Source organism: Volvox carteri, assembly GCF_000143455.1.
Source record: "Volvox carteri f. nagariensis unplaced genomic scaffold VOLCAscaffold_12, whole genome shotgun sequence".
In the NCBI taxonomy this organism is placed as follows: Eukaryota; Viridiplantae; Chlorophyta; class Chlorophyceae; order Chlamydomonadales; family Volvocaceae; genus Volvox; species Volvox carteri.
Genome location: NW_003307555.1, coordinates 1,956,929 through 1,972,440, shown reverse-complemented (window position 1 = coordinate 1,972,440; position 15,512 = coordinate 1,956,929). Strand labels below are relative to the sequence as shown.

Sequence of the window (15,512 nt, the reverse complement as noted above, 5' to 3'; positions counted from 1 at the left end):
CTACTACTATATAGTAGCTGGCATGGCTTGCTCCTGTCAACATAGGTAGGTGTACGTAGCTAGGTAGGAAGTGCGTGGTGAGCAGCAGCAGCGCCGGATGCTGTATATATCCGGTAAGCTTTGTGCTAAACTCGCGGCTCTGTTGCCGAACTGTCGGTTGTAGGCTCGTCCAGGTCGCTGCAGGTTAGCCGTGTCAGCTGAAATCTGTTTATATTTCCTGTCTATGTCTATTACAGGTCGAACTAGTATTTAGTATATTAGTTAGCCGACGGCTTGCGACTACTGTTGGTCTCTCTATCCATTTCTAGGCTCAGACCTACGTACCATCAAAATTGGTAGGGAGCCGCCACCCCATCCAGCAACAGCAGAGCCGCCCGCGTAGCCCAGCTCGCGGCACACGACGTCCGCCTCCGCTGCTCCAAAATAGTCATCACTGCGATCACATATGTATGGAGGTCACGGCATGCATGCATGCATGTATGGCGCATATGCACCACGCAACCACGTAATCCAAGCCTCCGTGTACATATGCATTACAATCTTTTATATGGATACGTGTATCTTAAACACCTGTACGTGCTTGTTTATATCTTCCTCGCCTTCCTTACCAAACAGTGCCCCAGGTAGTCCCGTTGTATATCTCCACGCGGCCCTGGTCTGGCGTGCTGCCACCTACCAACCGCAGGGTAACGTCTACACACGCACACATGCATAGGGATTCGAGGCAAGCAACAACCGTTACTGGACATGCATGCTTGTCTGCAGGAGACAGGTCGATAGATAGAAGTAATGTCTGGGGCAACGTCAACGAATGCCATACATGCTTGCTAAATCAGATCTGATCTAAGAGCTAGATGGACTCACCGGCGGTATTGCAAACGACCCCCACATCCTGCGGCGAGGGCAGAGGGTCCCGGTTAACGGGGTACAAATGAGTTTCAAACATTGCGCGTAAAAACATTTAAAAAATGTTCGTACAGAGTTATTAATTCCCAGTGACGAGTTATTGCGATTCCGTCCGACGTCGACGGGAATTCATTCATCCGTTGTGCTTGCCGAAGTACACACAGTGCAATACACATTTCTAGTATTATAATTATTTATAGAAATTTTCGCATTGCAGTTGCTTGGTCAACTTCTAAATACATATGCAGCACGTGCTGCATACATGCGTTCACATGTAAGCTACTATGCATGAAGCAAGCAAGCAACAAATCCGCCTGCCGACCTCTCGGGGTGTTTGAGAGGTGATGAAATGGGAGGTGGCCCCCCATCTTGTGGACGGTGTAGGACGTGATAAAATCAACTCGCGAGCTGACCAGGAACTAAGTTGACGCGCCGTTGATCCGCTAGATTTGGTTGGATGCTGGTGGTGAGTTGCCGAACCCAACGAATACACTCTGAAGTCGGATGGGGTGAATGGCTTAGGGTGCCCCTCTAGCAGGGGAGAGCAGGGAATTGCCTCGGGAAGGAGGCCACTGGTGAAGCTTAACCACCCTGTAACAACATCAACAAACGTCAAGATCAGCAGTCCATCCTCGCACATCCGCATACACATCCGCAATGAAGAATCCCGTTTGGTGCAGACTCAACATGCTGCCCCCCATATGCTGTTCAGGCACACGTTCGGTGCCTACGTGCGTACCCTCACACACATTAGAAGTACATACATACATACATCAGGTAGGCTGCTAGCCTACCAGGTATGGACGGGCAACTAAGTAACGTATGATGGGTAGTATGAGCGTGGGAGTGTTAACGAACATGTCTTATTCTTTTGAAAGGTTCAATTTTATATTACTGTATGTATGTGTTCTGGGTGAAACGAAAGGAATCCAAGGAGGTTTCCTGTGTATTTGCCGAGAGCGTACTCGGTTGAATGTGTTTATGTAAACCACTGTGTATGGTCATGTACGGCCCGTACATGATCACACCTGGTCTGTTCATCCTGATGCGTGTCCTGAGTGAGAGAGTGCTCACCTCCGTATGAATGCAATTGTGGCGTTCCCATCCGGCGAACTCGCATTCGCCCAGGCTTTGTGGCGGAGGTACCGTCGTCCCATTGCTGCTTCTCGCCTTGCAGGAGACATCATCCTGAGGGGGGGGGCGGGAAGCAATAAGCGGTTGCAATAAGCGGTATATACACTTGTACCGGGTGATGTACTGATCTGAGTTCGATTGTGTACGCTGTGACGCACCATTAGTATGGGTACTGTGCCGCCGCCCCACGTCCGAGCGGAGCCGCCTGTGTAGCCCAACTGCCGACAGACCACATTGGCTTCCACGTCGGAAAACATGTCGTCACTGCACGTGCATGTTGTATGTGCGTGTGTACATATGTGTTATGTGCGCCGACGAGCGAACAACGAGACAGGGCAGGATCTGATCTGACGGGGATGGAGTGCCCCCCCTGCCAGGAGTACTAGTACCAGTGCCGGTCGATCGGTACCTACAGGGATGGACCTACCTACCTACCGGGGTGGGTGGATGGACAGTTAGCGGTTAGTTCCAAATCTTGCATGCATGATGCATGTATGCATGATGCATGATGCATGTATGCATGTATGCATGTATGTACGAACGAATATCTAGCTTCTGTAATGCAAGGCAGCGGAAGCGCCTCTATACCAAACGAATCTGCAAGCAATGCAAGTAATGCGTAATGGAAGCAATGGAAGTACTGCGTATTTCCCCTGGTCAAGCAAACTGAACTGACGCACGCGCGTGATTGCAAACGTGCGTGCGGCAGTTATTAAGCCTATTTACTTGCTGCTTGTTGTCCGCCGTTTACGCAATTCGTTCCAGCGCGATACCAACGGCGGGTAGGTGCTTACCAGACAGTGCCCCAAACCGCCCCATTGAAGATCTCCACGCGGCCCTCGTTCACCGCGTTGCCACCGACAAGTCGCACCGGGTAAGCATCTGCATGCACTCGACCAGCACAGCAGGACATGGACAGCCTCCCCTTATTAGAGCGATGTTGCGTACGTGCGTGATCTAATATAGCTAGCCCCTTATTATGGGTGCGTGTACTTAAGAGGGGACAGACGGTACTGAGTGGAGAGCATCCATGGCGTCATGGCCTTGGCACCTCCTCTGCCACCGTATACTGCGAACGCACTACCCATACACGCATCATCTGCAGCTCGTTGTGAGCGAGCGTGTGGACGGCTGCTTCGTTGTTAGCTTACCGCGGCTACAGACGACTCCAACATCCTGAAGGGAAGACACGCACATGCACATGCACACGCACACGCACACGCACACGCAAAACGAACATCCAGATGGCAAATGGGTTCGTTTGTTATTAGCTGAAGCTAGCTGGGGAATCACCGTGTAGGTATACATACGCGAGATACATACATGCAGGTACACATGCGCGCATGCGATGAAGAGGCAGGTTACATACATGCAGATTTACACAAGCGTCCGATGGCAAAATGTTTGATCGTCTATAGACGGATCGCGCCCTGGTAAAGTAGAATGCAATCCATACGTACGCATGCATGCACGCATGCATCCTCACCGCCGCACGCGCATGTCTGCTGGTCTGGTTACACAGCTCAATGGTGGAGTACATGCGTGCCGCGATCATCCCACTTATTATTACATACATACCTTGCGACGATCACAGTTCTGCATTCCCCACGTGCTGAGACGACACTCGGATAACGTCCGGGATCCGTTACCCAGACAGGTGACATCCTACACATACACATGCAGCAGCAGCAGGTAGCCTAACTAAAAGTGGATGGTCTGTACAGTGTACAGTAATGGTGGATGGTTACATCGTAGAAATGACCACGTGATCAAGTGGCCCAGAAGCCTCCCACTCTGTAACATTACATTGACATTAACATAGCACGACTACAACTGCTACAGAAAAGACTGATCGGCGGATGCAAAGTCCGTGTTGATGTTGTTACAGGGTGGTTAAGCTTCACCAGTGGCCTCCTTCCCGAGGCAATTCCCTGCTCTCCCCTGCTAGAGGGGCACCCTAAGCCATTCACCCCATCCGACTTCAGAGTGTACTCTTTGAGTTTGGCAACTCACCACCAGCATCCAACCAAATCTAGCGGATCAACGGCGCGTCAACTTAGTTCCTGTGCTATATGCCTGGAATACTACAATCCATCAATTACGGTGGACTGACGGACCTGAATTCACTTACGGAAGTCTTTCGTTTCCCCCCGAGTAGTAGTAGTGTGATGCATCGCTTTTCCCGCCCATGATGTTGAGCCCCATCCGATCGACAACGGTGACGCTGATGACGGCATCACTGGTGTCGATCGGATGATTGACGTAAAACTTGCAGAAAATGTCCATCACATACGGACGCGGTGTTACGCGGCGTCGGCTAATCACGGTTGAAAACCCCGCAAGTACGCATTATTGGCAGCATGCAACAGTGGCTGTTGCTGGGCGGGTGCGCGTACATAATACATGTCACTGAGGCGCGGCAGGAGAGAAGCGACTATAGAGCTCTACACAGCTTCTAAGTTAGCCTGCTAGGTTTTTAACGGTAGCCTGTCGGCTTGTCAGTTCGTTAGTTAGCCTGTCCCGCCGTTTGCCCTAAGCTTTTTCCTGCAGCTGGTTTGTTTGGAGCCAGCAACAACAGCCGAGCCATGAGCCGACTAAGGCTATAGTTCAGAAAACGAGACGAGACATCATGTAAAGAGGACACATCAATGTTAGCTGCAGGTAGCTGTGGGTGGCGATCGCCACGAGCTATTGCGATAGCTCGCTCGGCCGTCACGTATAGGGTTTCGCGCATCGCACATGCTGCATGCATACCGTTAGGATTGGTTCAATGCCGCTAGCCCACAGCGGCCTCGCGAAGCCGCCAGTGAAGCCCAGCTCCCGGCACACGACGTTCGCCTCCGCCGAACCAAACGTCTGCTGCTCACTATTGTCACTGTTAAATGCGCGTTAGGAGTGAGGAGGCCGTTCCAAGAATTTCAGGTTAATTTTTAAGAACTCGTTAGTTAGTTATAGCATGAAAGCGATTTACTGACGTACATGCACAGGTGATGGATCCTTAGACGGCCATGGATCAGATTAGATTCGGACGCATGAGCTGCACTGCACATGCTAGCTAGCTGCGGTGATGAGGTTGATGCACGGATATTATTACTACTAGTAATCGCCCCCCAAGGAACACTACTGGCCCCCTCTGGTCTATGTCCCCTAAACCATTTTTATCCAATTTGAGTAATTTATTTCGCATCGACAACCCTAGGCCTGCACGTACCAATTAAATAATGAGGTACGTATGGTGTGGTGGATAGATAGCTGCTGCAGGACCCCCCTGCTGCGGGACCCCCATATCTATCACTCCCGGCGGCGCCGGCGGCGGAATGAACACCTACTACGTACATGCAACATGGCCCCCCTAATAACTTCACACATATTCCGGCAAGCAGCACCCACACGTCGGTTGGTCCGCTGGCTCTACCCTTTGTGAGTCTGGAGCCCACTGTAACCACCACACACACACGCCGATGCCCTGAAGAGTCACGGAGTCCTCAAACCCGCAAAGCCCATACTCACCAGATGGTGCCCCACATGGATCCGCTGAACACCTCCACTCGACCCTCATTTCGCGCGCGGCCCCCGGCAAGTCGCACTTGGTACAGCCGGGCTGCAGCTGCATGCATGCACGTTCATCATCGCACGGGATATTAGATGCACGGGTGGTTCGCACCAATCAGCTTTACAGCTATTGCATCTATCGCATACATGAGCTGTGGGACGACTTCTTATATTCTTCTTATATTAAATATATCGTTCGGTAGTGAGCGAAGCAGCTAAGGTGAACAGACAAGGAACGCAGCCTACACGCACGCACGCACGCACTCGTATGCATGGCCATCAACATAATACATATTGAAGGTGAAAGCACGCATAGATTATGGATCGAAGGAGCCTCCGGAAGTGTCGCACTAATGACAATTGTATGGTGCCTTTTCAGGACATAACAATTGGATTATGTTATACACGAACGCACACACATTCAATCGATTCATTGCAAACAGCAAGCGTAAGCCGCATCAGGCAGCCCTGGCATGCAAATACATACGTCTGTATGTCATGTATGCATACTTTCGGCAGACAAGACAAGGACTTGGTTAGGAAATAGGTGTCTACGTACGTACGGGGGCTGACAAGCGATTAACCTAGCTAGCCGTAAATAACAATGAATTGCAAGCGCGGGAGTATCACAATCACGCACGCCATAGATTTGCGGGCCGACACATCTGTGTGTGTATGTACGTATGTCGTTCCTTCTTACTCTGCGGCACACTTGATGGTCGCAGGCCTGCAGCAGCATACCGGCAGCAGCAAGGCATGAACGGCAGGGCAACGAATGGAATCGGGCGTCGGCATGTATGCATGGGTGATCGGCATATGGAGCTCGAGTAGCTCGAGTAGCTCGAGTAGCATAAACATGCGGCCTGCATGGTGGATAAATAATAATAAATAAAATAATAAAGGCGGGTGCAGGCACGGTAGCAGCAATGGTATTTCTGCGGTAGCGAATGCTAACGCAGCAGCTCATACATTATTTATTATAGCAGCGTATATAAACGCTGTTATCTGCTAATTAGCAGATACGATGGATGGAGCAGCAGGTAGGCAGGAGGAAAAAAGTAAGACCCATTATTATTCTACATATGAAACGGTTCAGCAAGGACATACATACAGGCACTCGACAGCACACAACCGTATGTACATGGTTTGGGACATCGCCCCTACCAGTAATGAAGTGCCAAGATAGTTCAATTCATAACCTGCTGTAATCTCTTCAATTAAATTTAAATCTCTCAAATGAGTGCGCCGGCCGGTTCTGCAATCCCGGCGTGAGCGGCCGTGAAATCCGATGGCCACAGATTATGTACACGTACGTATTATCAAGCCGGCCGGTTCTCAGTTTGTGGTAGAGGCCTGCTTTCATTATTCTTCCATTATTAGAGCGCATGGAGCTCACTTATTATTTGTTCCGTCAGAAAAAAAAGGTGCGTGTGCATACTCGTATAGTTATCATGATTAGTGGGTAGTAAGAGGTAGAGGTAACAGGACGACTACTGCAACCGACTGACGACCGACAGCTGTAGCACACATACAGTACCTGAAGCATAATAGTACGATGTCCAATAGATAGATCCGTCAGCGGCTACCAGCTCAAGCCACCCTATCTCCGTAAGCCTGGCGATGTAGGGCCCGGGAAGCCTGCCAATGCTGCTTGTTGCCACACCGGAACTCCACACCGCTCTGTTTGCTCCATCCAACACCACCAAGTTAGCATCGGAGCTCTGCATATCACGGAATATCGTTGTCGACAGCGATCAGATGGACTAATCATCCGGTGCTGTGTTGCAACTAACCATGCAGAGGAGAAGGGGAGGGTGGGTGCAAGCGAGGCAGCTAGCTAGCATACGCACGCAGCACAGCAACAATGGGGGATTGCTACCTCAAGCTCGCTCGGTGCACTGAGTGCACCCACGTGGGGCTTCCAACAGAGCAGCTGCAATGATCAATCTCGCTACATGTACAGCTGTACGGCTACAGGACATCTGTTTCAAGCACTACGGGCGGGACAGACTGCTGTTGAGTACCCTCGCTAACTGGGGCTTCCAACAAGCCTTGGCAAAGCTGTTAAGCCTTTGTTGTTTTTGACGCCATAGGTATTATAACAGGCTTGTGGGATGCTGTTAGGTGCTGTTGGTTGCACATGCATCCTATGACTTGGTAGGGGTCAATAGAGGAGAGGGGAATCCTTAATCGAGAAGAGATGGCATGTGGTGGCGATGTGGGCGATGGTGAATGCTAATAAGCGACGTGTTGCAGATAACGTTTATAGATCAGCAAATCTAGAGTCAGCAGCGACATCAAGTGCTGCCGGATGATGGAGCACAGGGAAGCGTATATTCAAAGCAAGCGTGGATGCCTATGGAGGCTGTGGAGGCCTGTGGAGGCTGTGGATGCCTGTGGAGGCTGTGTGCACGTGCCCCGCTGTGAGCCGCCGGCTGCATTACATTACATTCCGCCAGTTACCCGCAGGAGCATCTTGAAGGGGCCGGGGCTGGTGACTCTCCCATTGAGATCCGTCTGGTTCCACACGGGGATGGATCCTGGCTGGCGAATGATGACAAGGTCGCCATCCGATTGCATGCACAGCTGGAAGGTCCCCGACGGCGACCTGATGCACTGTCCCTGATTCAAGTTCACGTCCTGGGGCCAGGATCCTGGATGGGGTTACATGTTTGGATGGGGAGAGGGCCGGCGCGCAATGTATAGTCGAAGAAAACTAGTCGGTGAACATAATCATGTACATGTACATGTGCCTATTTGACGCCATTCTTCAAGCACAGCGCAGCAGCAGTAGGGCCTTCAGGCGCCATGGGGCCCTACTGGACGTCGCTTCATGGTGACCTCATACCTTGCTTGGTGAGAACTGTATACGCATACAAGTATGATGTGTGACAGGTGGGTCATATCTTCAACCTGTGGCCGCTACCCGCCAGACCCTTCCCCCTTCCCCTTCCCCGGCCTTCAACGGCATTTCGGGGCACCCTCATCCAGTCACCCTAGCCAACTTCTCAGTGGATCGCTTAGGTTCCGCACCCACCACCGGCATCCAACGGAATCTGCCGGATCGACGGCGGCTCAACTCCATTCCTGGTCAGCTCGCAGGTTAACTTTATCCCAGGTCACCACCGTCCATAGACTAGGGGCACTTTTACCTTCCACCATCGGAAGGAATTTCGACCCTGGTAGGTTTCGATCCCGGAACCTCCGACGGCATTGGTGCGTGCTCTACCAATAGTGCCTGACTTAGTATAGTGACAAGTATTCATGGGGCACCTATATCCGCCATATATAAGTTTAGAAGCAACGGTGCTACATATTTACCAAGCGCTCCGTCCGCTGGGGCCCTACAGATACGTGGTGGCTTTGTGGCTGGCTTTGTGGCTGGCTTTGTGGTTGGCTGGCTGGGGCGGTGATGATTGCTGTGGAATGGAATGTGGGTGCGTGTAGAATTCACCGGACGTGCGAATGCTGAAAGCGCCTTGCAGACTGCTGCCGCTGAAGATCGCAGTTGCATGAGTGTGCGTATTTGGTAATGTGCGCGAGTTCACCTACCTGGGAGTGGTGGTGGTGGTGGTGGTGGTGGTGGTGGGGGCGGACGTGGTGGTGGTGAAGCTGCATTCGAACACGTCCATACAACATGATCCGCGTACCAAGTGGACGATGTGAATCGTATGGTGGATGCCTGGCCTATCGCTGCCGGATCCGGTCCGTACGGCCTGTGTACTGGCAGCCACCAAAACTGCTTTCTGCTTCTCGATCCAGATGCTGTCAAGAGAGCTTTAGCACGTTCGCATAGTCTGCCTAAATGCCGTATTGTGTACGGCATCTATTGCACTACTTCCTTCATAAGGTCTCCCTCTCACTCCGGGCCCCGCGCACGGCTACTACGCCAGCCTGTGCATACCTTCATCAGCTACAGGAGGCAGCAACCGGCGTGGCTATCCGAAGTAGCAGAAATGCTTTCGAGAAAACCCTTTGATTTCTTTATGTACTTGAAGTAAGGAGTCCCATTATTCGTTTCCCATTTTTATTGCGTCTTGCCTGCTGACTAGTCGTCGCGTGTTAATAGATGTGTGTGCCCTACTATACGGCAGCTACTACTATATGCCCTGGATTTCTAAAAGGTTTTCCTACCTGGCGGCGGTGGCTGTGGTGGTAGTGGTGGTGGGCGTGGTGGCGGTGGTGGTGGTGGTGGTAGTGGTGGGCGTGGTGGCTGTGGCGGTGGTGGTGGTAATGGTGGGCGTGGTGGCGGTGGCGGTGGTGGTGGTAGTGGTGGGCGTGGGGGCGGTGGCGGTGGTGGTGGTATGGTGGGCGTGGGGGCGGTGGCGGTGGTGGTGGTAGTGGTGGGCGTGGTGGCGGTGGCGGTGGTGATGGTTGTGGTGGGCGTGGTGGCGGTGGCGGTGGTGGTGGTGATGGTGGGCGTGGGGGCGGTGGCGGTGGTGGTGGTTGTGGTGGTAGTGGTGGCTGTGGCGGTGGTGATGGTGATGGTGGGCGTGGCGGCTGTGGCGGTGGTGATGGTTGTGGTGGGCGTGGCGGCTGTGGCGGCGGTGATGGTTGTGGTGGGAGTGGTGGCGGTGGCGGTGGTGATGGTTGTGGTGGGAGTGGTGGCTGTGGCGGTGGTGATGGTGATGGTGGGCGTGGGGGCGGTGGCGGTGGTGGTGGTTGTGGTGGGAGTGGTGGCTGTGGCGGTGGTGATGGTGATGGTGGGCGTGGCGGCTGTGGCGGTGGTGATGGTTGTGGTGGGCGTGGCGGCTGTGGCGGTGGTGATGGTGATGGTGGGCGTGGCGGCGGTGGCGGTGGTGATGGTTGTGGTGGTAGTGGCGGCTGTGGCGGTGGTGATGGTGATGGTGGGCGTGGCGGCGGTGGCGGTGGTGATGGTTGTGGTGGTAGTGGCGGCTGTGGCGGTGGAAATGGTGATGGTGGGAGTGGCGGCTGTGGCGGAGGTGATGGTTGTGGTGGGAGTGGCGGCTGTGGCGGTGGTGATGGTGATGGTGGGCGTGGTGGTGTTTGCCCTGGCAGTGAGAGGAGTGGTGAGTTCGAAAAGTTAGGAGCAGCAAACAAATGGAGCGGGTATGTACAGAACAGTCAATCAACACATTCAGTTTGTATGTATTAAGGATAGGGGCAATATAACGAAAAAATAAAGGACGAAAATTGTCGTAAGGAAATGGGCAAAACGTTAACACAGCATCATACATACACGCTGGCACATAAACCCTGGCATACGTATACGTCAAGGCAACCTCTGCTGCACATCGTCGGTGTGAGCCGCAGTTACCGCTGTTATGGACCACGTTGGGCTGAGATAAGGCTTACTTGCACGCTTTTTATGAACCCTATTTCCGCTGCGTCACAGTACACTACAATCGACACGACATGACCTTTGGCTTGCAGAAGGATGCCCACATACATACCTACATACCGACATACCGCCGGCACCAACTTTAAACTCCCAGTGGAAGCAAAATGAGCTGCTGCGGGGGTCCGAAACGACCACGACCGCCGACCGCTGCTCTAGGAGAGCCGACTTAGCGAGGCCCTCGGACGGGGTGGCAGCCTGGCCGACATCTACAGATCAATCCTGGTCAGCCATCGGCAACACCATGCATGGCCAGCCTGTTCACATGTTCGATAGTAACGCAGGTGCCACCAGTGCTAGCACTAGTAGGCTTCCGGGAACGGGTCATTAAACTGCTTTTTAATAAAAAAAACCACAAGCCCAATGTACGTAGTAGCTGTAGACATACGGCACATACACATATCTTCTATAAGTTTGCGCCAAGGCATTCCGCCAGCGGTTTGAGAGGCTTTTTCAGCGGCCAGCTAGTATACGTATACACCAAAGCTAGCTCCCGGGCGACAACCACCCCATCGTGCTGTTGTTTTAGGGCTGTCGGCTGCTCACTGCTATAGGTGCTGGCTGGCGAACTGCCTGTGCCCCGCACTGGGGCGGTTCAACACCCGTCAGCGCAGAGCAATCCGCAAGTTGCTTCCAACGTACCCAAGCGCCTTAATGGGGCCAGCTGCAGCAGCGTGTACTCTTCCTGCGCCACCTATACGAAACCTATCCTCATCTCTTCCGTCCGTAAATTGACAGATACAGCCCCCGGGGCTCTTGGCATTCCTCAGGCGCACACCGCGTACACCATTGGTCTCGATACCAGTTGTGGACAGTAGCTGGCTGGCGCCGCTGGAAAGGCCTCCCAGGCACCCACCCACCCACCCACCCACTCACCACGTGGCAGAGCGCTCTCCTGGCGCGTATCTATCGACTGTGTGTACACTGCACATATGCTACTGTACGACAGCTACTGCACCCTGCCTCGATGTTCTTTTGCTTATAGGGCCCAGCACCCCGTGCTGCAGCTGCCCACCGGGCCCAGGATGGATGGGTGGGTGGGTGGGTGGATGTCCGGGCAGGTATTCCTGGATTAGATTAGAGCGCTACCGGCCTCTACGGACGTGAGCGGTAGGAAGCCGGTGGCGGCTGCTATGACGGACGTATGGAGATGAACCAAACAATGCATTGACGCTCGCTCCTACTACTAAGGAAAGATGAGGGTGCTGTAGTTCTCACAATGCGCCGCAAGCCGCAAAGAACGCCTTAGGCACTGATGAGCTGGCGCCCGGCTGGTTCTTCGGCCCATCCGCTCCATCACCCTGCTCCGGGCTCTCGTCGTCTTGCTTCCTCCGGGCAACCCATCTCGCCTCTTCCCGCGTCCGGCTTATCCTTCCTAGCTTCCGGACTGCATGACACAACTTGGTAGCCCCAACGGGTGTAGTGGAGGGGCCGTAGGCCTCACGTTGCCCTAAGGGTAGCATCCGCGCACACCGGACCCGTCACCTGCTTCACTCCACCGTTGGCGCCTTCGCCGTCATTGCGCCCCGTCGCACACTTTGCAAGCTATCCTCCGCTGCCGCTCCATCACTGATAGAAACCCTTATTGCTACCTTGTTACTTGTCAAATCACACACCCATGGATGTGCATGGGCGTCTGCTGTGGTGCTGCAATGCGGCGGTGCCGAATGATCACGCATCGGCATTATCGTCCGCGGGAGCGCAGCTGCTGCGGTGCCAGCTAGCCCTGGAGTCGGCGGCGGCGGGAGCGTCGGCGGCGTCTGGCGCACTGGGGACCACCTCTTGGACCCAGATGAGGTGTACGAAGGGCGTGGTCGGCTGGTTGGCGCGGCGGGGCGGTTGGCGAACACCGCGGAGCTGGATGCCGATCACCCAGCCAGGATGTCGCCCTTTGCCAACTTGCCCTTTTTCATTTGACCCTAACCCTTGCCCCTGGTGGTGGGATGTGCACCCGCTAGCAGGGGTGTGTGTACATGTGTACATGTGTGTGTACATGTGTGTGTACATGTGTGTGTGCACAGCCCCGCCCTAGCACTGTTCGCGCTGTGATGTTCTCGCTATTCCGGAAAAGTCATTTCTAACGTAATAGATTTGTCTAGGAAGAGATCTCTACAAACATCCGTCCAACACTATAATAGATTTCAACAATAAGCGTGTCCAGGTCGAGTTAATTTCTTTCAAGCTTATAATTTTAGGACGCATACCCGGTGAAGGTGAAGGTGAAGGTGAAGGTGGTGGCAGCAATGTTGACGCCGCCGGTTGTTCCGGTGGTGATGCTAGTCCTGCGTGCGTAAGGGCAGGACGAACGAATGAATGATGAAGTCAGGAGCGAGCGAGCGAGCGAGCGGGCGGCCATGCATGCAGGAGCCACCGGCAAAGGCGATACCAAATTATGAAGATCGACGTAGTTGGGTAGCTCTACGTCACCTACCAGAGCGGCATGCATGTGTTCATTCATGTATATAAAGAGACTGGCACCGACCCATCATAGCATGCACAGATGTTAGCCGCTGCCGCACGCTTACCTGCAGTCCAGTATATGGTTTTATCTGCAGCCATCAGCTGAATCCAACCCAATTCCGTCAGTCTGAGGATATAGGGCCCGGGGGGCCTGGGAATGGGTATTCTTGTTTCGGACCTCCAGATGACGAGGTTGCCTCGGCCCAACACCACCAAGTTGCCGTCCGAAGCCTGCAGGACTCAGCAGCAGCAGCAGCACGTACGACGGATTCTTTATTTGATTCTAACAAGGTAAACGGTATGCCGGCGCGTGAAATTGCTCGGCAAGAGACCAGCCATCGCAAACAAAGCGAAGGAAAAGCAATGTAGCTTACTACACATCATCCTGGGAAATACAGAACGAAACAGGCAGCAGGCAACCAGCAGCAGTAGCACTAGGTAGTTCATTGGTCAAAAGGTGCTGCTCCGTACCTTTTTGCATCAAACGTACAGGGCAGCAGCCGTACGACAGCAGCAGTACGATACACTTTATTTTTTATCCGCCCACTTATCTAGGTCATCTAGGCAAAAGCATGAATCTCAGGAACGAATCTAGCGTCGCATGCAGCGGGGATCGATGCATGAATGCATACCATTACATGCACAGATCGGTGGAAACGTAACAACGCGCTACGACTTACGTGCGTGCCTGCGTGTATATACATGTGTGATGTGTGAAACAGGGGGGTGTATCTTCGCCCGTGGCAGCTACCCTGCGAAACCCTGCCTTCCCGGTATTTCGGGGCACCCTCATCCAGTCACCCTAGTCAACTTCTCAGTGGATTGCTCAGGTTCCGCACCCACCACCAGCATCCAACGGAATCTGCCGGGTCGACAGCGGCCCAACTCCGTTCCTGGTCGGCTCGCGGGTTAACTTTATCCCAGGTCACCACCGTCCATCAACTAGGGGCGCACTGCCTTCCACCATCGGAAGGACTTTGACCCTAATGGGTATCGATCCCGGGATCTCCCGGGGGCAATGGTCGCGCCTTACCAGTAGTGCCAAACCCTATATACGATGCGTATGTGGCGGCATGCAGGGTGGCATCATAATGCATCCATCCCGCCCCTTATTACCTGCAGCGACATTTTGCACGGTCCAGGAATGCTAGGTGGCCAGGGTATTAGAGAACTTATGGACCACAAGAACGGGGGGTTGGGTCGGGGGAGGCCTCGGAAAAGTCCAAGGTTGCAGCCACTAGAAAACCCGAGCGTGAAGGAGCCCGACGGTGACGTTATGTACTCCCCTTCGTTCAAGTACTTCTCCTGTGGCCAGGTCACTGCGCGTATGCAGCACGACATCACGGGGGGGCTACCAGCGTCAATAAAGTGAAGTGGCTGATAGGGGGAAACGATTCCGCGTTATCCTTTCGTGGCAAATGGATGCTATGGATGCGGCGGCGTGGCGGGTTGGGATGGTTTGGCTCCATGCATGGTTAGTTCGGATGGGTTATACGTGGGTCGTGTGGTAACTGCTGGTGGCCGCTGAGAAGGCTGAAAAAGCTATAGAAGCTGGTGGAGCGCCTTAGCGCGTATTTGTATTTGATGTTTATGTCGTAGTATCTACAGGTACTTCATTCCCTCCCCTTTGAAGGGATCCGTCTCGGGCCCTTACGGCCACGTATACAACCAGCCTGTGCCTACCTTCGCCTACCCTCGGGCAGTGGTTGAGCAGTCCACGTCACGTAATGTGCCACAACCCACTACATGCGCTTATAGGCACAGAGTCTTCCTCCCAGCCATTCTCAGTTCACTCTGCAAATCCTTTTACAATACTTGTTCAGAGGATTGTCATGGTTGACCTTGTCGTCCGCCACGATATATCTACGTAATATGTACGACAGTCCTCGCTCAGGCCCTACAGCGCCCACAGTACTCCCTCGACGCAAGCAAATCACTTGACGGCCCTGGCCCTGGCCCTGGCGCACGTTCACCCCAGCGGGATCAGCGAAGCTCTCATATACATTTTACCCTCAAGCCTTTCGTTCCCTCGTTCATCCCCATGCATCTGATGTCTCACCTATATCTTCGTCTTTAGGGTACGGGCTCTGACTGTTTGATG

General features: G+C 53.5%; 3 protein-coding genes across 3 annotated transcripts in view; 1 reads left to right on the top strand and 2 right to left on the bottom strand.

Annotated features, from left to right (window-relative positions):
- The window catches only part of VOLCADRAFT_89444 (uncharacterized protein), a gene marked incomplete at both ends in the record, with an annotated part of 10,615 nt that extends 4,958 nt beyond the window's left edge, over window positions 1-5,657 (bottom strand). Inside the window, 10 exons of the mRNA XM_002948957.1 lie at window positions 325-433; window positions 609-693; window positions 865-892; window positions 1,981-2,094; window positions 2,199-2,304; window positions 2,835-2,922; window positions 3,192-3,216; window positions 3,619-3,705; window positions 4,795-4,915; window positions 5,551-5,657. Of these exons, the coding sequence (XP_002949003.1) occupies window positions 325-433; window positions 609-693; window positions 865-892; window positions 1,981-2,094; window positions 2,199-2,304; window positions 2,835-2,922; window positions 3,192-3,216; window positions 3,619-3,705; window positions 4,795-4,915; window positions 5,551-5,657 (870 nt within the window). The remainder of the gene's footprint in view (window positions 1-324; window positions 434-608; window positions 694-864; window positions 893-1,980; window positions 2,095-2,198; window positions 2,305-2,834; window positions 2,923-3,191; window positions 3,217-3,618; window positions 3,706-4,794; window positions 4,916-5,550) is intronic.
- A 4,239-nt stretch (window positions 5,658-9,896) lies between these two features.
- VOLCADRAFT_89443 (uncharacterized protein) lies at window positions 9,897-10,640 on the top strand (the record flags this gene model as incomplete). Its single annotated transcript, XM_002949045.1, has 1 exon — window positions 9,897-10,640. One exon carries the CDS (start codon window positions 9,897-9,899, stop codon window positions 10,638-10,640), a length of 744 nt encoding a protein of 247 aa, XP_002949091.1.
- A 2,502-nt stretch (window positions 10,641-13,142) lies between these two features.
- VOLCADRAFT_89442 (uncharacterized protein) overlaps window positions 13,143-15,512 on the bottom strand; it is a gene marked incomplete at both ends in the record, with an annotated part of 4,335 nt that continues 1,965 nt past the window's right edge. The window contains 3 exons of the mRNA XM_002948956.1: window positions 13,143-13,233; window positions 14,092-14,099; window positions 14,528-14,730. Of these exons, the coding sequence (XP_002949002.1) occupies window positions 13,143-13,233; window positions 14,092-14,099; window positions 14,528-14,730 (302 nt within the window). The remainder of the gene's footprint in view (window positions 13,234-14,091; window positions 14,100-14,527; window positions 14,731-15,512) is intronic.